This window comes from Haplochromis burtoni, unplaced genomic scaffold, assembly GCF_018398535.1.
Source record: "Haplochromis burtoni strain Fernald_Lab_line unplaced genomic scaffold, NCSU_Asbu1 Contig_132, whole genome shotgun sequence".
NCBI classification, from domain to species: Eukaryota; Metazoa; Chordata; class Actinopteri; order Cichliformes; family Cichlidae; genus Haplochromis; species Haplochromis burtoni.
Window position 1 is genome coordinate 954202 of NW_024582493.1, and position 20977 is coordinate 975178.

Sequence of the window (20977 nt, forward strand, 5' to 3'; positions counted from 1 at the left end):
CGCCCATAGGAGGAATTACTTTGAATGTCTCCTGGCTGAAGTGAAATAACCTGAGGTGTTTTAGAATCCATGTGGAGCTCTCTCTATCTCTGTTCCTCTGTGTTTGTCGGTGGATGCAGACTAAAACATGGCACACGTCTCCTAAAAAAAGTCATCGATGCTTCATACACAGTTTTTTTTTCTTTTTCTTTTTTCAAACCAACAAGCGCTAAATAGCTTTCATGTACAGTATATGTAAAACGGGGCGGAAGGAGGAAGAGGAGGGGGCAGGATAAGTAAGAGGGGGTTCCATTCGAAATATATACACGCTAATATACAGCCTTGAATAAATTAATACCAATTGCATATTCTTGGATCTTAGCTTTATTTACAGATTTTTTTTATTACATAAATAGTTCAGAAAGATTTTTTTTTTCTGGCATTAAATGATAAACGGTTCTTTCTTCCTCTCGCAGGCGGGACGTTCACCTTCCATCCCTTTTGAAATAATCAGACTTGCCTGTCGGCGTCGTAAGCCTCGTGTTCAGGCGTGGAGTTTAGAAACCAGGCTCGGATGCTCAAGTGCTTCAGGTTACCCAAACTTTACAGCACACACTTTCCACAGTGCCCCACGCACAGTGCGGAGCTGCAGGCTCTCGGGCAGGTTAGACCGCTATAAGAGGCCGATAGTGGCCTTGCGTGGTCCACCTGTGATATGACATGATGACATTTAATTCACTACTTGTTTGCTTGTTGTCACTGTGACTCTCTGATAGACGTCCTTGGCCTTAGGTTAAAGGGTTTTGTTGTGATTATTTAATTCTTTATTTTCCTCACATTTGAGTTATTTCCTTATTATTCTTTTCTAAATCGTTTTTATTTAATGAGTGTAGAATTGCAGCAGGGATTTTTTTTTTCTGTTTTGTGTTTTTCTTTGTTCTGGTGGGTCTGGCCGTCTTCAAAAGCTAACCCTAAAAACACTGGGATTTCAGGGAGGACTTTGGTGTCTGATGGTGCTGAAGCTTTTCACGCTTTCCAACAGGTCAGCTCTGAAGGAAACTTTCAATACTTGTGAATTGAAAAAGATTAAATATAATTACATAGACTATATTTCTGTCTACCTGCAGCTTTGTTCCAAAAAATAGTCATAATTGGCCTTCATCAACGCCCATCAGTCATGCCTTCATCCCAGTCTCTGTAATGTGCTGTACAGGACATATGCACTTATAGTCCTCTAGTATTCAAGCCAAGTCTTCATCCCAGACAGAGAGTCTTAATCACTTGGGACAGTCTGTATTTGGGGAGGGTTCCCTTTGGCCCTCCAGGCCGCTAACCAGTCTCTGGATGCTCTGCAGCTCGTTCACTGAGTCCTTCACGGAGGTTTTGGGAGACGTGACCCTCCCACTTGAGCCTCCTGTCTTGTGATTGCTGTGGTGCTCCGGTGCTGGGCTGGTTTCCCTACTGCCCGGTTTGGAGGACTCTGAGCCTGGGTTGATGCTTCCCTGCAGGCTGGTGGTGAGCAGGCTCGAGCTTTGAGGCAGAGACACCGGGAGCTGGTAGGGGTTGAAGCGGAGCCGTGGCCTGGATGAGCCGAGGAAGGGGTTCCTGGAGAGCGGACTGGATGTGCTGGTGGCTGGGAGGGCTGAGGCTGAAGCTGCTGCTGCAGCTGCTGCCATGTAGGTGTAAGGATACGGGAAGAGACCCCCAAATGGAGGCATGGGGATGCCCTGAAAGTCGAACAAGGAAAGACACATAGTCAGTGCAAAGATCACTGATGTGGGACGATCATCAAAGAATCTCTTCTATTCACCTACTCACAAAAACATCAGATTCTTCCGTTTTCTCAGACTGTTTAAAACTGATTTAAAAAGCACTGAAGCAGTAATATATTATTCCTGGGTTTTGTTTATTTATGTATTTTTACAAATAGATGATTCTACATTTCAAAAGGTGAATTTGATAAGTGTACTGTTGTTTTAATCATCAACAAACCTAAATTCCGAGCTTGCTGAGTGTAGAGTTTATTTCAACAATCACAGTGTGAAGAAGGCAAAGTAAATCATGTCTATTTCCCTGTCCTGCTGACGTCACATGACTGCTACAGGTGTGGAGAGGGACTAAATCATTTAAGTGGGCGGCTTTCCTTACCTGAGAGGCAAGCATGTGCTGGGACAGATGGAAGGGGAAGGGGTTTGGGGTTCCTCCTGTGCCCTGGGTGGAGAGGCTGCCATTTTCCAAACCACTTGTTCCAGATACAGAGGCCAATAGATGCCCCATGCCCATAGCGGAAAAGGCTCCAGGGGCCATGGCAAACTGCCCAGGGTGAAACAACAGTGGCGATCCGGTGTTCAGAGGGTTAAAGAACTGCTGACTGTGCAGGCCAGACAGAGCCAAGCTTTGTAAATGGCCTGGGCTGAAGTGTGAGGGGCTCTCGGTCTGGACTACAAGAGGGGAGAAGGCATCCTTAGTGGCACTGATGCCTCCAGCCTCCGAGTCCTTTGTTAACACGTCTGTGGTGTCCTTCCTGTGCCTGCTTTCCACTTTGTCCTTCTCGAGGCTCCTTATACTGAATAAAGAGTCATCCTTCTTCTCAGCAACGGCTCTTTCCCTCATGCGCTCCTCACACCTGGAGCTGTAGGGGGACACAGGTTCGGGTCCCGGGCTGTTGGACCCAGTGCAGCGCTCATCTTGATGCTCCAGCTCTTGCTCGCTGTCAGTGCATGTTTTATCATCTAAGATGCAGAAATCAGAAAGCAGGACACATAAGCACCAGTCCTACACTCTAACCCACACACAGCAAATCATGTGGTCACGAGGCTGGTTGGGACGCTCTCTCCAAATCCACCTTGTATGTTCCAGTCTTTGAGAAAATAACATTTAACCAGCATTTTAAATATCGTATTAATTTTGAAAAATATTGCTTGTCAGCCTGTGTGTAATGTTTTAGTGAGCAAAGATTGGAAAAATGAACATATTTAAATTTTTATCAGAGCCCTTTAAAACTAAATGCTGAGACCTAACGAGACTCACATATAATGGACTATTTCTGAACTTTTATAATCGAGTTATAACATTCAGATGAAAATTTGAATTTCAAATCCCACGGCAGTCCAAAATTAGGCTAATTTTACTGTCTTTATACACAGTTCTTACCAACAAAATTAACAAATTAAATAAAGGCGGGTCAGTGCGTTATCCGAGGCAACCTTTGGTTAACAGGTGAGGAATGCAAACCAAAAACCAACGCAAATCCAACAGTAATATGAGTAACAACCAAACAGTTTGGAGGTCAGAGTCCTGTGGCACCGTTTAAAGACATGTCGCTGTTTTATCTGAACGCACCACAGTCCAAAAACCAAACAAAAACTGAATCGCAAAAATCAAATGCCACAATAAAAATCTAGAACTAATAGTGTAATAATAATAAAATAAATAATGCATGTATGACAATAATGCATCTACTTTGTGTCACTGTTTACTTTGCACTCATAATTGAGCTCATTTAATACTTTATCACTTTAAAATATGAAATTATTTCATAACCTAAACGATCATTGCAGCAGCTCGTGATTATTAACGCACCCCGCTGTCATGAAATCCAACAAAGCCCCTGCACCAAAGAAAAAATAAGCGGTAGTATCACTAACCTCGACTTGGCCTGCTGAACCTCAGCGGACTGGTACCCGCTCCCAGCGGGGAGTGGACCGTGTCCCTGCCGGCAGGAGCTTCACTGGACGAGGCGTCCGAGTCCGCGCCCTCCCTGTCCGCCTTGCACTGGTCCTCGTACATCCGCAGCGAAGGCATGGACAGCTGCTTCCTGCAATAATAATAATAATAATAATAATAATAACAAATGAGTTGTCCTTGCTGAATTAAAAAAAAGGCCGATACTCAAAGCGCGCAGGCACACACACACACACACACACACACACACACACACACACACACACACACAGGGAGCAGGTGTTATACAGCAGTTTGTACCTTTTCTCTCTCCTTCCGTTTCCCGTGTCTCTGAAACCTTTGGCGAACGGGTTGTTGTCGATCTTCAGCTGTGTTATCTATCCAAAATAGAAGGACGGGAGCCGTTTTATACACAGAGAACCACAGGAAAACACACACACACACACACACATTGTTAGGCCCCAGTGTCTCCACCTGGTCCACATGTATTAAAACAATGCCTTTGGATTAACACACATACAGCGTAGACCTCGGATTTGCATTATTAATTAAAACGTAATGATGGTGCGTTATTCACATAGGCCCCCAGAGAGAAATTCTGCCACGAAACATTCCTCTGTGGGGCCACAGAGGCCTTCGACCCCCAGAAAAATGGCGGAGGATGCTATACTTGAACAGATAACGCTCATATCAATAATTAATACGGCGGTTTGGAACACTGCTGCCTCACAATATGTGGAGGAGGCCTGTGTGGCTCCGTGTATTTGAAGGAGCCACACAGGCCTCGGGGGAGCTTCCGTGCTCCTGGAGGCCCTCCGTGGCCCCAGAATTCAACGCTTCAGGCGCTTCCAGTTTGAGTAGCGAGTCTGAGCATCTGCCCAGTCTAGCTGCAGTGTGACCAACCCTTTAAATGCCTCCTCAATTGTGTCTTTTTGCCATAAACGTTTAGAACATGACCCCCGCCCCTGGACACGAGTCCCAATTAGCTTCAAGAAGGAGGCGAACGAACAGCCAAGGGCTTCAAAATAATGCCATCATTTTTTTTTTTACAAATTCAGGTGGAATGATTAGCTTTGATATGAAAATAAATAAATACATAAATAAATGACTCTAGTGTCACTTTGACAAGACAAAACTTTCAAATATGACGCCAGTCATTTTTAACGCAGCGTCACAACATTCATAACCTCCTTTCTCCAGCATTTATACGCCTAATTTATTCACTTCTGGACAAGGTAATAGCCCATTTATAGCCCGTGAATAGCCGATAACACACACACACACACACACACACACACACACACACACACACACACACACTCCATTTGAATTCATAGCTAGATATGTCGGCTGCAGCCACAAATCCAAGCAAAACAGCAATTAAAAAAATCCAGAGGGACATGGGAGTCCTCTGCAGGGAAATTAGGCGACCTACAAAATCAGATTAAGTCTTCGGGGGTTGGTGGCGGGGGGAGAGGACGCTGATGTAGGACGTTTATTTAGGATGTTTATTATGCAAAGTATAGCAGCCATATTAGAGGCCGTCGGTGGAGTGTGAACGCTGACTCACCTTGTCGTTCTGATATGCTGTCACAGCCACGAACTCGGTCTCGGGGAACACGTACGTCCTGAAGGTGCTGTAGGGAAGCTTCAGGATGTCGTTGGCCCGCACTATGTGGAACCTGGGCTGGTACTTGTGCATGGAGTTCAGGATCGTCTGGACCAACACACACAGAAAGCGAAGCTTTCGAGTGAATATCACGGCATGTTTATGTCTCTCTCTCTCAGATGCTCAACCTCGACACCAGGCAGAATCTGTTGCAGGCGGATCATCCAGCGCATTGTTATTGATGCTGTTATAATTACTGTGTAAGCAGCCTGGTCTGTAATTAGTGCGGGGCAAAGGGAAAAACCTTACCAGGCCACACATGCTGCCATGAGGAATCAGAACCACAGAAAAAACGATTTGATCCAATTCCTAACAGCACAAAGAGCTACAAATTTCACAAGTACACACGCACAGAGCGGCGTGGAGTTACTGCCCGGTGGTCTGTTTTGACGCATCAAAGACATCACACGCAAAACTTAAAATTCCCCCAAAATGGACCGGACACAAAGTGACAGCAAAGATACAGAAAACCAAAAACTTTAGGTGACTGTACGAGGCAATGCAAGCCCGAATCAATGCTGCACACACCAAGAAAATCTGCTTCTTAGCTATTGCAAATTATTTAGACTGACGCGTCATGTTCCATTTATTTGCAGTAGAAAGCACACAAGGCTGCCATTCAGATACACACTGCAAAATGTGATAATATGCCCCTTTGCAAACTGGTAGCGTTATTATTTATTTTATTTATTTATTTGATTTTAAATGCTTTGTAAAAAGACAAAGTAAAGCCAGTTATTTTGGATAAAACACACTCCACAAATATAGAAATGAAAAAATAAAATACACAATATATGCAACAGCCATATGAGGTTACTAGCTGGAGGGAGCGTTTCGCACTCACTTCATGTTATTTCTTTCTGACCCGATTTGGTAATACACCACTTAATCCTCAGCCTCGCAAACAGTCGGCTTAGATATGCTGGGTTTTTCTTTTCTTTTAAGTTCCCAATACAATCGGGCCTAAAACAAAGGTGTACAGTAGGGAGGTGCAGTGCAAACTACGGTCAGGGGGTAAGGAGGCCTGTAGGTGCTGCAGCTCAGGCAGCTGGGCCTGGCTTTGGATATCAAGGTGGAGAAAAATGCAGAGCGGCGATATTCTGCAGAACATCGAAGAGACACAAGTTCCAAGTCAAGTAGCGACAAAGTGACAAAGCTTTGGGTGTAAAGACGCTACATATTATATTCTCCGTTAATTTCATTTTAGAATACTGTAGGAGACGATGGTACTCTGAGCAGATTTATGTCAGTGCTCCACGTCTCTCAGCTTTACTGAAGCTACTTGATCATTTTTCTGTGGCAGTTTCATACTAGAAATTCGCTCTGTGCTCTTTTTTTTCCGGATTTTTTTTCCTGTGATCAAACATTCACTATCACCCATTTCCCCTCACGTCTTCCAAAAAAATAAATAAATAAAGTAAATAAAAAATCCATAAATGTTGAAAATGTTATCTCCAGTATTTCAACACTCAGTGCAGCGTGTAAATATGAAAAATATCCGCCCTGCACAGAAGAAAGAAAGGAAAAAAACTCTATTTGTACTTACAAATCCATGTTTGTCCGAGATGTTGTTGGTCAGCTTGAGTTTATGGAAAGCAACAGGCTTGGCCATCCACTGCTCGCCGGTGGCCGGGCTGTCCGGGTGGATATACATCCTCTTGGGCATCTCGGGGTCGGCCTTGCCCGCCACCATCCAGCGGGAATTGTGGAACTTGTAGCGGCAGTCGTCCGCGGCCACGATGTCCATCAGCAGGATGTATTTGGCTTTTTTATCGAGGCCGTTTATTCGCACTTTGAACGGAGGGAACATCCTCCTGCGGAAAGAAACACACGCCGGGAGTCAACACGCCGCGATACAACCCGAACACAACTGCACATTATCCTGCAACATTTGAGCAAATTTGACAAAAGAGGCGTTGAGGGAAAAACGCGGCGCTCGTACAGGCAGAAATATTGCAATTGTCAGACATTCTTCTCCAAAGCTGCACACTGTTAGGCGACAGCAACACAAAAACACAGTGCGTGTGTGTGTGTGTTTCTGTGCGTGTGTGTGTCCAAGCCATCCACTACAAAGCTGAGGAATATATTTATGACCACACCACCTCATGTCCCTGCTTTTTGAAGTGACAGCCTGTTTATAAAACCCAGAAGCTCTGCTGCCTCCACAGAATGCAGTTTAGGAGATAAAACCTGATCAAAGCTCTTACCACATTTCCCCCAAAATATCCCAGATATGTGCTGTGGTCACGGTGGAAGTAGATGACAAATATTTCAAGACAAACGGGAGCTTTATTCAATAACTGGCTCCTCTCCCACAAATGTAGATGTGGCATAGTTATTTAAAACGACATTTAAAACTGCTATTTAGGGTATAATTACTGGTAAATGCCGTGTTCTCGCTGTTTTTGTTAAATATAGTTTTTATTTTATTTTTTTAAATAAATGAGCAAACCAACAATCACTGCAAAAATATGTACCGACCGTGCAAGGCCTGATAAAGAGGCTGCCGTTTACTGGCATTTTAGCTGCTCTAAAATTCTCGAGTAATTCTCCGAGCTTACTTGGACTAACCGAAAAGGGTTTAAACTGTATGGAAATAAAAACACGTTCTCCGGATATCCGTGAGCGATCCGCTCACGATATATGCATCGGGCGAGAGTTCTTACCTTCCTGACTTGGTAATAACCATCTCCGTTCCGAGTTTGTGAAACTGGTCCCAAAGATCCTTGGCTTCCAGTGTAACTTTTGGATCGTCGTCCACTTCCTCCTCGGGCTCCAGGCTTTTCATGCTGCGGAGATGAGCCGCCTGATGGTGACTGAGAGCCGGGTGGAGCCCAGCCTCCGCCGCCCCTGCCAGGCCGTGGTCCGTGATCGGCTTAGTGAGAGCACCGGGAGGGAGGCTGAGCGCCGGGAAGAAGGAAGGCTGAGCGGCCGCTAGAAAGGCGGACATGGGGAAATCGGTCGGCCGGTGTGCGTGGAAAGGGTGATAAGCCATTGCAGTCCCTGTGAAAACTGGATCTCTCATCGGTGCATCCACAAAAAGCGAAGTGAAATAACAGATATTTTAATGGTATCTCCCCCCAGCCCAGAGCCAGAAGATCCGCTCTTCGACAGCACTCAGTAATGTCTGTAAAGCGGCACAGTGAACACACAGCGCGTTATCGGGGTGAAGAAAATAGCCCAGAGTTGCTGCTGATGTGCGTTTCCTTTGGTTCCTGCACCGAGTCCGTCAGCAGAAGTGGCGCTTCAGTAGAAGGCAGAGCCCGGCTGCGCTGTGTGCCTCTCAGAGAAATAAGCAGTTTCTCAGTCATCCCACACTGACTGGAGAGATGTGGCCCCGTTCACTGCAGATCTGTGACTATCTCACATGTCCTTCCTGCCTCCATCCCCAACACTAATGAACCAAGCCCCTTTGATTGCTGATTTTACGCTTTCTGGACCAATTGTGGGCCCCTATAGGCGTGGTTCTGACAGCTCCGGCCAGACTCTAGGAGAGGAGGGGGGACAAGAAGGTGTCGGAAGCATTAGCAGTAAGAAAACATGTCAACAGAATAAAATATTAACCAATGACAGGAAAGATCGGGAAATCCCACCCCCATTTCTAAGCCAAACACCGGGTCAGCCCTTAGCTCTTGGCCGGTGGAGGCATCACCTCTCTCGGCTAGCTTTTTTATAATGTCGCCTGCGGAAAAAAACCCAACCTGTCCACAGACTCGGTGTCTTAATACTCACCTTCATACAGAGGAACAGCCTCACTTCTCCATATTTGCCACAGTGTTTTCGAACATGTCACAGCAGTAAATCTCGCAGCTCATGCTCTGCATTCCGGAGAGATTTCTTCTCAAGAGCTGCTGCTCTCTCGGTCGCTCTATAGTCTCTATAGAGACTTCGTAATTATAGCGTCGGCTGTTTTGACGATTAGGCTGGATTTGCCTCACACTAGTCCAGGCTATGTTAACTGTGTGTATACTGAATCGAGACTCAAACAGGCTCGATTTCCCCGGGCGGGAGCCGCGTATCTGTGCGTGTTCCTGGTGGGGCTGACGGGGAGGCGGCGGCAGAGTAAAGCGGGCTGGAAAAGACCAACTCTGATGCTGCGTGGAGCAAAAACAGAGGAAGCCCGATGAATAATGATGCGTGAATTTTGCGAGAAAAATGAGGGAGAAAAAAGCGGTGAGTGCTCACTTCGATACCAACTCTTCCTTGTTTGGCTGCAGATGAAGTTTACTGCATGTATTTGAACTTGTTATTATTGTGTCGCTGCTTTATTCCTGCTGTTGCGGTGCTGCTGGCTGTCGGAGGGATTACTTTATTTTTTATTTTTTTAAAAATATTTTTAACTCCGATATCAAACAGCGACGAGATGATTTAGAGCTCAGTCTGAGTTTGGGGCAGGCCGTGGTGGCGTGTAATCTCCGACAGGTTTTATTTTGTCAAACCAAGAGCAGTGCGGGACTCCAGGAGCCAGGAGGGGGTGGTGGTGGTGTGGGGCACCAGCCTCCCAGCACTCTGCTCTGCGGAGCTCCTTCGGCAGAATCCAGTGAACTCGGACTCGGTTTGTTAGAGAGTCGCTCGGCGCCGGTCGGCTGATGCGCCGCAGTAAGAACAATCTCCTGTCTCTTTAGATTTACCCTCAAGTGCTGTGAAGCGAAGCCTCATCTGCGGCTCTGCTCCACTGTCCTGCCTCGGTCATGACTCAGTGTCGGATCTGAGTCCCCCACCCCCCCGCCTCCTCGTTTTGGATAAACAGCTGCCCTCTCCGGGCTGGGACGATCGCGAGTGGGCCGCAGGCGTCACTTGGACAAAAACTGAAACAAAAAGTGTTAATCCCTCTGAATAAGTGTGTCAGCGACAACTGCGCATTTCCGATGAACCCCTGGAACTTAGCCGCCTCTGTGGCTTCCGCTGACACCCGCACAAAATTCTTAGTAGCCATCTAAATGTCTTCAATAACAAATCTAAACATCAAAACAAACAAACAAAAAATAGAATAAATAAAATGAAATAATCAAAAGACGAAATGCTTCTAAACTACCAAGTAATCCGTTCGGCCTCAAAACAAAAAAGACAAACCGAAAAGAAAAGTGTAAACAAAACGATTTGATGTCTCCAAACCGACACCACGATTCGGCTTGTGTGTCAGATACAGCATGTCATGTGATTTAAGAGCATGGGATGTCTGCACATCTCTGTGTTACACACTTGTTGCTCGGCTCCCATCATACAGCCATGCGTAAAAGAGTCAGCAGGCCAGAGAGAGAGTAGCTCCGGTGAACGGGGCTCATACACCTGAATGAAGCCGTTTCCACGAGCCCAGTGGATCCCACACACATCCCCGAAGCGTCATGCGCTCCCGCACGGCACACACATCAGCAGCACAGAGAGTGTCAAGGTTAAGAAGAGCTGTTTCAGACTGAAAATAATTAAGATGGGTGTTGTTGTGGTGTGTATCTAACAGCTGACTCGTCCCTAAAGCTGCTTTTTTATTTTTTGAAGACGTAGGAGACTTTGGGAGCTGCTCACTGGGCTTTACTGTGACACAAATGAAAACAGATTAGCAACATATGGAGGTGGATAACGGTTTTTCTGTTGGAATGCTCAACGGGATAATTGTATCAACAATGCTTTTACAAATTAGTCACCATTTATTTGTTCTGTGCCTTCAACGGTACAGAAATCTCCATCAAGCGCGATTTAAAAGTCATTAAGTCAAGGCAGCAGAGCTCCAGGCTGCTGGGAGCTCTACGTGGAAGGGGCATCGGCCTGATAGATTAACGCGTCCTGTGTGTTGTGGATTAATGGAAGCAGACAGTAAATATGCTCCTTAGACTTGTTCTTTGGGCATGTGTTTGTCAGCTGGGGATGTGGATATGAAGCGTCTGCGAAGAAAAAATGCGCCAAAAATGAGCAAATTATCTGGTTTTGTCTTCAATTTCTGTTGTCTGAAAATGTATGTTTTTTAAATAAAATAATAAAAAAAATAAGGTCACATAGTTGTCAGAAACGAGCCTAGATGAGGACGTTTGGAGGCTTAAATCAGAGACCTTTGGAGCTGCTTGTCACACTTCAAGCTGCAGGCTCGTATTTACCGTGAATTAACTACTTGCAGGACGCTTTCCATACAGTAGGAAGTTGACTGAGGTTTTTCTGTGTCCTTTATTCGTCCGTTCAATACAAGACAATACAACTGTGCGTAAAATGCGCCTTCCGTCCCGGTCATTTGGCCCCTGTGTCAGCGATCCGGGCCAAAGACGCTCTAATTACAACATAACGGGACGGTTTTTGCGCCATATTCGTCTATAATCGAGTATTGTTATTTTCTTCCTTTCCTCCGCATTGTTCCTTTTCTCCTTTCATCTCTCCATCTTCTCCTCCCATCTCCCTGCATCATCTCTCAGGCTATATTTAGCGGCTAGACTGAGGCCTTGGCGCCAGACCGTTTAAGACCTGTCAAAGTCCCTCATATTTCCCCTTGTCACATGGAAACCCGGCGACCAGCGGCCCTCTCCTCCTCCTCCTTCCTTTCTCTTCTCCCGCTCCTCCTTCTCTCTCCTCCTCCTGTAACTACCAGCAGCTTTCCTCCTCCTCCTCCTCCTGCTCCTCTCCGGCTGCCTTTGCTAAATGAAACATATCACTTCTCACTTGTAGCAAAAGGAAAATGTTTCCTTAAGCCCTCCCAAACTCAAACACTCCCGCACACATATTATTTGGAACAATGCATCGAAAAAGATGTTTGCTTGTTTGTTTTTGGCTCTGAATATTACCGGATGCATCACAGATATGCTATTAAAATAATAATAATAATGATGAAATAAAAATGTCGCACCTTATACATGTTCAGTCATGAACTACAGCCACTCACATCCAGGGCTGAAGCCTTTTATTTTCCTTGCTCCCTTCTCATCTCATCTGCGTCCACGATGTTGAATAGAGGGGTTGAGGTGCGTCTGACTGACAGGTGGAACGCCAGGTGAGGGCGCTATGGTGACCCGAGGGAGCCAGAGGAGGGTGACAGAGCTGTCACAGCTACAGGCGTCACGCAGCAGACAGCCTCACAGAAATCTGAAGTCTTTCCGTTTCAGTACATTTAATCCCCCTGCTCATTTCAGCCATCTCAGTTCTGATGCTGCTGGTCGTCACGGACAGGAGACGTTTGGGTGGCGCCACAGGTGCACGGCGCGCTGCGCTCATGTACGTGTCTGACTCTGTCCAGAAATGAAAAAAGACGCGAATACAGGAAATCCAAATGATGACATCACCTGTTGCTGTTATTCTCAGGTAGAAAAAATAGATAAATACGAAATAAACTATGAATTAAAACGGGCTTCCCGGGTTACTACTTTATAGAGGAAATTTCTCGCGGATATCCGGGGGCGGATGTGAGAAATAATTTAGATTTCCCGAAGTAAATAGTCAAATATTAAAGTTTAAGATTAAAAAAAGTAATAATAATATTTGCACCTAACCTGTGTTTGTTATTCCGCTGGAATCTCCTGATATTGCTCCTGAAAATCGAGAAGTAACGGCGCACATACGGTGCAGTATGTCTGCACGTTATCCTTGAAAGGTACACAGTGTTACCCCGAGGCCCAATAATTAGCTCTGCTGGCTGGATTCTTCTGGATTGAACCCGAACGGACACAAATTATTTTTACTGTACTCGTGCATGCGCACAAATGTTTGTCAAAGCAAGTTCATCCTTATTTACAGCGATCCTCTTAAACCTGCATTTGATGTTTTACGAATCTTTCCGACAAACAACGTGACTGCAAAATCCACATTTATGTTTTTTTCTTTAAGCTTATTGTATTATTATTAGATTCATCCGCTCAAATCTAAACATTTAGGAAGTTCCATGTATTATTTGTAGTTTTTTAAATCAAACAAACAAGCAAACAAACAAACATTTGTTTGGCACATCGAGCAAACAATCGCTCAACTTATAATTGTATTTTTATTTTTAAAAACTACAGCAAAGTCTCTTTTTTGCGCGCAGTTTTACCAAATAAATCCAAGAAGGAGATTCCACTCTGTTTATGTGCATGCTTGTGGTTCGGAACAGCAGGTCTAAATTCATCCTAATCAGCAAACATTCGGGTATTTAACATCATCCAGCTGACAGCATTTATTACCATTTCATCTAAATCGAGGAGCATTTTTTAAACAGCAAAATAATCTTTTGTGTGTTTTGCAGATGTGTTGACAGCATGGAGAGATTAAATTAGCAGCTGCAGCGCCGGGAACATTGAATCATATTAAGGATCAGCAGCAGAGGAGCGGAGGAAGAGGAGAGGCTGTACCTGCAGGCCTCTGCTTTCAGGAACCCGGTACCGCAAAACATCAGGACATCCACTAAATAGCCCACAGAAAACCTCTCATCCAGGGCAGGGAAGTTTAAACAAATACGCTTTATTCTTATTTCGATTCTTATGAAAACACCTGGAGAATGAAAACGTTAAAACAGCCTGAAAATCACTTAAAACGCGACAGAAACAGCGAAGCTGCAGTAAATTAAAATCACGCCTGAACGACAGATATCCGAAATATCGTTTTATTTAACCTCTTGAAAGATCGAATTACGCACTGCATATGAATGACTCGGTCTGAATGAAACGAACCTGAAAAGTTCTGAATGGATGGCACTGCTGTCCCTCCTGCGGTCCCGCAGTGACGCTGTCACAGCGTGACGGTGGTCTTAAAGGGTGGCACGACAGGAGCCCGCAGGAACACCGAGTCCAGACTTTCCACACAGTTTCATTTCAGCGTTGCTTCATTTGAATTTTCTAATATTTATCCAGCTGACAGAAATTATTAGATCTAAGCCAGAAAACGAGGTTTCACACAGCTGCGCTGTTCAGCATCAGGGTTCTAACATATGGTTTGATGGGCCTGAATTAATCACTTGTTGCACACTAGTTAAAATCAGCAGCCTGTTTTCTCCACAATACTTCGGAAACAGCTCCGGTGTATTTTTAACATCACGGAATTCAGTCAAAATAAGAACAAAAAAAGAAAAAAACAAGAACGAAACTTTAAACATAAAAACATCTCATTTTCGTCCCTAAAGCACAGCCTGGATGTTTCAGTGTGAGCGGAGTCTTCCTCTGCTCAGTCCACCGCGCACTTTTTTTCAACCCTGTGCAGCTAAATGGAGCGCTTACTGAATGTGTCCAAAAACATATTTAGAAAAGAAATGAAAATAATACTCTCTGCAGAATGTGCGTTTAAAGCCCTCTCTACAGCTCTGCATGCATGTGTGTTTTGAATCCACGTCTCTTTAAGTCCCGTCTTAACGCAAAATTCAGTGTGTGTCGTTTAAAAAACTAGTCGAGTTCGTTTTTATTGAGGACGTAGAATCCACGCCAATACTGAATTCCCGAACAGTTGATTTGTAATTTAGAGTCACCGTCGGGAGCCAATTTACACTCTCCAACTGCACAGCCATACACGAAAGAACAGCGCTGTGTTGGTTTGTAGCTGAAGTGAAATGCTGAAGCCAGCTGGGAGTTCGTGGTGGTAAAAACTCAAGCAGAGAGACGGTCATGGGTTCAAATCTAATTTGCCTTGTGCACAACACAAACTTGGGAAAAGCTGCTGAGTAGCAACAGAACTCGCGGCCCAATGCTTTGCCTAGAAGGGAGCTTGTTACTGCGCACACTCGCTGTGTAACAGGCCTTCCTCCAAGAGTGAAACTGTGAGCTGCGAGGAACATTGCACACTTCAGAGAAGGCCAGCAGACCTCTTGCTCTTTATTCTGAAAATTATATTTTGAACTGCAGCTGGCAACAAGCAAGTTTATTGATAACCCTAAATGGAAAGTGGTGCACAGTTGTGCAACCGCATCAATTGTTGGCACTTGGCCTAAAGAATAACAAACTAACAACATCTCTGATGACCATAACGATGCCGGGATGATTCTGGGAAACTGTTCAGTGGAGCTGGACACTGATCTCACCAAAAACCTGCAGGACTCTTCTTATATTCTGCTGCCGGCTGCTGACCCGATTAGTTAATACTGTCACAGTCCTGCTGAATATTCACAAGTTTTCTTCTCTAATCACACATTTCCAAGCAGGAGCTCTGGTCAGAATCAAGAAATTTCAAAGTTTGAGCAGTTTATATGTCAGGGAGCCAACTGTGTCATCTTCACTGACTGAAATCAGGGAGCAGATTTAGGAGCTCAGTAACAGCACACATGTTCCTCTGAGTTCATGTAAACAGAGCTGCTCAAGTTCAGTGATTCAGAATTTCTTTCCGTGCACTCCTACGTCACTGCCCACTTGTTAGAAATCAATAATTGTTTACATTTAAAAAATTTTAGGGATTTTGGTGCGTGTGGAACTTTTGTTACACTTCACATGTGTCTGTGGTGGTGACGGACACTTCCTCTGTATTAAAATGTGCACCTCTGAAGATATTTAATAATGTAAAGTGTTTGCAAAAACATGATAAAATAAAATGACTTTCATTTGCAAACTGCTGTGTCCTTTCAGTTTATGTTGCTTAGTGCTGAAGTTCCTCTGGTGAAGTGGCACATCCTCCCAGCTTTGTTTCGTAATGGAATCTTGCACATCAGCCTAAACAAACACACAAAGGTTCACATTTATCCATTCAGTCTGCTCACGAACTCGTGCTGTAGCCATTTTCCTTTTGAAATATACACGAGCGTACGGCACGAGCTGTTGATGGTTACGCGTCTTTTCTCTTCAAGGCTGGGAAGCTTCCACTGCAGCTCACGGTGTTGGGAATGAGATCAATCGTGGCACATGAAGCACACACTGTTAATCTAATGTCATTCAGTTTAACTGTCCTCAGGTTTGTTTTTAGAATTAGAAGTTTTGCTGATTAACAGAGAAACAAACTCTCACTTCTCTCTCAGAACAAAGAGCATGAGTTGCCCATAAAGCGTCCTTTAACCACCCTTTACTGCCTGTTAAAAAAATATGGCACTAATTAGCAGTGGTACTGTGCGCTGATGGTCACTGCTGTGGTTGAAATGGGAACATTAGGAGCAATCAGAGTGAGGACAACAGACAGTTTCATTTTCTTCACTTTGTTTTTTTTTTTCTTGCATGAACGCAGGGAAAGAAGTCAATATTTCACAAATCCAACAACAAGAATAATAATGATGTTTTTCTTTTTTTTACTGTCCATTCAGTGTCTGAGAAAGCACATCGGACATGCAGGCAGTCCACATGTAGCACTGCAAATGACATTTCGAGCATTTTCTTGGGAGACGTTAACAGTGCAGTTATTTTCACTTTGGACAAACTGTCAGACAAACTCTTTATTTCTGCAGGCAAAGAAAAAAAACAGGAAAATATAGATTTGAAAGATCTTGAATAGGAAAAAGATTTTGGTCAAAAGTTGTTAATGTACAAAATTCGGCGTGACGACTACACAAGCCTCCGTTACTGCGCTCAATTAAAATTTACTATCTGGAAAGGCGGAGTGGGGAATATATCCAAATGATTTCAGAAACATCTCGATTACACTGTAAACATCTGAATTACTCCAGCAAAGCAGTAATAGTGTCATCTTGTTACTGCACCCTTTGTCAAATATGATTACATGAAAATCAAAGGCATGAAAGGAGCAAATTTAATCTAAAACACTGAGCGGGAGGCAGCGACGCTCTTACACGGGGAGAAGGAGCTCCCGCACGTCGCTGCCTGGAATAAACATTTCCTTTTTTTCCTCTGTCAGCACTCCCGTCTCCTACGCTTCATTCAGACAATGGGCGCACCTAACCTTCAAAAACACACACTGAGAACGACGGCAGTTGAGCGAGCAGCAGGCGACGAAGCAACAAGGTAACGAGCAGGGTTACGCTCTAATATTGAAAATAGTGGACGTTTCTCCCTGACAGCAGACATATCAAAATATTAAACTGTATTTTATCTGTTCTTTATTTAGCTTCCTTCTAAGCAGCTGCTCAAAACAGCTGCTACCCTTTAAATGAACAAGTTTCCAAAAGTCTGCAATAAACGAGTCCAGGTGTTTCCACCCAGACATGAGCACAATTCGAGAGTAAACAGCAAATCAGTGTTTTTGGAATGATTTGGGAATTAAAATGATCAGATTTGAATTGAGTGGAAATTGGCACAATTTTCAGCAGCTTGAAAATTCAACCCCAGAAATGAATGACCAGTGGCGGCCGCAGCTGATTGGCGAGCAGCCGTCTGAGACGAGAAGAAACGAAACAAAAAACAAAACGCATGCTGACCATAGAAACACAAATCTTTTGATTTGGACTCAATACACCGCATCGGTGCGTGAGTGTACGATGGTGGACGGGCAGGCAGAGCAGGGTGGGACGGATGCCAGCGACGAGGTGTCCTAGGGGAAGTTGGTGGGGAAGAGGCTGAGCGGCTGGCTCTCGTTGGTGGGCAGCGGCGAGCGGTAGCCCTCGAAGTTGCGTGGGATGCTGCCGCTGGTGGAACCTGAGCTGTTGCTGAGGGTCTCGATGCTTCCCTCCCTCTGCAGCTCTGCGGGGACAGTGAGACAGAACGAGAGAACGTAGAGTTAGAGCCAGCAGACAAAGTGGCTAATCAATAACTAGACCTTCGTGTGCCGCCTCAGTCTCCTTGTGGTTTATTCAGAACCACCGGAGGTGCAGCCCTCTTTCAGGAATACACCAGCTGAGAAAGAGTAAATAAAATCTACCGACAGCATCTCAGAGAAAGTTTTTACTGAAAAATGTCAAGTGACAAGACTTCACTAAGCTGGGCTGAGATGCTGCTCAGGTCCTGAGGAAGAGCGTTCACGCTGCTTCATTTGTGTCCAAGTGAAAACCCTCCTGACGGCATCGCCACACCCCGGCTATAGGACGTGTTTACTCAAAACGTTGATTGCATTTGCAGTTATGAAGCAACAGGAAAACACCTTTTTAATTCCACCAGTGTATTACAAACATATCGCTTCTTTGCACATTTAATTTTCCCTTTTATGACTGCACAAGCTAAACGGCCCTTATCAATCTTTCTGAATGCTCCCGCCACAGAGCACAGGCTTCTGTCGTGGTTTAACTTTAACCTACTGTAGTTTTTGTAGCTGGGCTTCCATCAAGTTTTCATGTTTAATGGGATTATTACCAACATTTCAGGGCAAGCACTGAGAGTTTTCCCTTAAAAGAAAATGTTTTGATAATCTACATCGGGAATTCTCACATTGTTGATGACCAACATGCTAAATGATGGCTGACTGAGGGCTAAATTCACACATCAAACACATTGTGAGTTCGTACCGTGTCTGCTCAGCAGATGGAGGTACTTTGGTTGGTGGTCTATGGATTGTATCATAATATTACAAAATCTACTTCTAATTATTTTCAAAGTATTTTAGCAAGACACAATAACATACACGATCAAGTCTAAACATTAGAGCAGATGTGAGTGTAACAGCACGAAACATTGGACTTTAACAGCTTCACTTTACAGAGTCAAAAAGGGATTTTCAGGCAGCACAGAGGTTCCAGGAGTTTCCCTTCTTATTGCTCCACCGCGATTACTCATGAGACCACTACGAACCTGCTTTTGTGTCAGACAGATGAAATCCACATCTGTGGGAATAACCCACAGTATGAGTGGACATCAGTTATTCTGGGACTCAACTCTCTGGGTGACACAGGGCATATTTCTGACATGTCGCATGGCTGCCCCCCTCCCAGCCCTTCAGCGTCCCTCACTGTGGAATGACCGAGCTACTTTGGTAAAAATCCCTCCATAAGGAACTTATTACTGTTATTAAATGCTGTAAAACATATCCATAGATATGTGGATGGGATGGCGTGCGCAAAAGCGGCAACGCAGTATTAAGACTGCGATGCATGCAGTGTGCAGTGACATCCATCAGGCTTCTAGCTGCGTTTAATCTGCTGTTGCTTCCCGGACGCTCTGCTGACACCGGTCGCCGCCCTGCAAACACACAGCACTGCGCATCTGCGACGGAGCATCGACAAACCGAGAGCAGGATTTGATAATGCATTTACAGGAGACGTGCGCATGCTCACGGCTCAGGCTGTAGACTAGAGACGATCAAATGTTCTCATCCGACAGACACTCAGCGACACGAAACATCACATTGGCAAGAGAAAGAAGGACTCGACGACTCAACGAGGATCAAACTGCAAAGCGTTATATTTACTAACTATTCTTTTGGTTTAGTAAATTATTGCTTCTTTACTCCTGTGCAGTGACTTGTTATTCTAACTGTAACAGACATGTTGACACTTTCAAACTCCGAGTCCTCTCCAGAACGACCTTCAGTATGAACAGAAAGGAGTGCTGGTAGGTACGAGATGTGTTTCGGTCATTCTTGTGTTAGTGACACAATGTTCTCAACCAGAGTGAAAATAAAGGTAAATACAGCTGTTTATAGGCGCTGCTGTGATCTGAAACTGTTGTCACTCCGAGTTTTTCCTGGGCCAGAACGCAACGCTCCGAATCCTCCAGCCGTTTGAAACTAACTGCAGAAAACGCTACTGACCTCGGGATGAACAAAAATCCTAATTTGCTTAAGACTGAGTTCAAATTCATAGCGCAGTGACATGAAACCACAGTTTAATGTGTCCCTGTGTCCTGCAGATGTTCAGGAGCTAATGTGGATGCTGTCTTTGTCATGGTGGCTTTGCAGGAAGTGGAAGCTTCTTACTTTAGCTCAGGAAACCTAAGACAAACCGCAACTGTTATTATCCCAGCTAACATGCAATGTGCCACACTGTGGCGAGATCCCAGCCTCTCCCAACCCCTTCCTCTTTAATTTCCCAACGCTGGGCAGAAATGCTGCAGTAATTCCAGGCAGAGATGAGAACTGCTGGTTTACACTGTTCTGGGTTCAGATAATATGGTACTGGTGATTTAATTAGTATCTGGGAAAACGGCGCTGCATTCACCGAGACATCAGCACTGCAGTGCCAATAACACTGAAGTTAAGATTTTAAGATTTTAAGAGGAGAAACTGGTGACGCTGGGATGGTTACATTGATATTGGTTTAAAAGGCCAATCTCCTTTTAATACACACTTTCTGTCTGACACATGAACACACAATATTGCAGCATACATCACAGCGTTGGGCTCCTGCAGGTGGACCCGAAGGAGTTCTACTTTTATTTTTTCACCCTACCAGCATTTCCATAGTTTAATTCTTCCTGTAAATCCAAAAAGCTCTGCTAATTTTATTTTTCCTTCATTCTTTCCACACTGCTGATCAATACTTCCAGGCTCTTACCTTACAGGCTAGCCTCAGTTACCCAGCTGGATCTGTGCTGCAGTGTTATTGAAGGCGATGTAAGCTGCTGAACACCCCAGTAAAGCCCTAAAGGCCTTTTCTAGTGCTGCCTAATCCACCTCATTGTGTGACGCCCACCAGCTATTCAACAAGTCTTAACCCCTCACGCCCCCAACACAATCCCCGAGCGCTCTAACGTCGGGGATCTTTTCCTCTGGGACTGATGTCACAAGGTAAAGTAATATGATTATTTACAAGGTGGTTTTGTCTGATGTGATGTGTAGATAAAGCTGCTCTGGAGTGAGGCCAGTGAAGAAACGGAAACTACCACGAGGTTTGACTGGTATAGGCTTTTAAAGAGTGGCTGATCATAGCGGCTTATCTATAAAAATGTCACTTTCAATGCAAAATATTTG

General features: G+C 44.7%; 2 protein-coding genes and 1 long non-coding RNA gene across 5 annotated transcripts in view; 1 reads left to right on the forward strand and 2 right to left on the reverse strand.

The window, feature by feature from the left end:
- Positions 1-340: 340 nt before the first annotated feature.
- On the reverse strand, positions 341-9182 carry tbx2b (T-box transcription factor 2b). 2 transcript variants are annotated; one of them, XM_005930856.2, is made up of 8 exons: positions 9065-9182; positions 7999-8819; positions 6879-7146; positions 5234-5380; positions 3964-4040; positions 3627-3796; positions 2128-2711; positions 341-1706 (listed from the first exon to the last, which is right to left on the reverse strand). In XM_005930856.2, the coding sequence occupies exons 2-8, from the start codon at positions 8355-8357 to the stop codon at positions 1257-1259; spliced, it is 2055 nt and encodes a 684-aa protein (XP_005930918.1). In that variant the 5' UTR covers positions 8358-8819; positions 9065-9182; the 3' UTR covers positions 341-1256. The 2 variants fall into 2 exon arrangements, with proteins under 2 accessions (XP_005930918.1, XP_005930917.1); XM_005930855.2 differs by having other exon boundaries at positions 5234-5386.
- Positions 9183-9369: 187 nt separating this feature from the next.
- LOC102308819 lies at positions 9370-15803 on the forward strand. The gene is made up of 2 exons (XR_316314.3): positions 9370-9505; positions 13527-15803. It is a non-coding gene; the product is annotated as an uncharacterized LOC102308819 (long non-coding RNA).
- A 566-nt stretch (positions 15804-16369) lies between these two features.
- bcas3 (BCAS3 microtubule associated cell migration factor) overlaps positions 16370-20977 on the reverse strand; it is a 322176-nt gene continuing 317568 nt past the window's right edge. For both annotated transcript variants that reach the window (XM_042224209.1, XM_042224204.1), the window contains one exon: positions 16370-17820. In XM_042224209.1, coding sequence (XP_042080143.1) covers positions 17672-17820 — 149 coding nt within the window. In that variant the 3' untranslated portion in view covers positions 16370-17671. The remainder of the gene's footprint in view (positions 17821-20977) is intronic.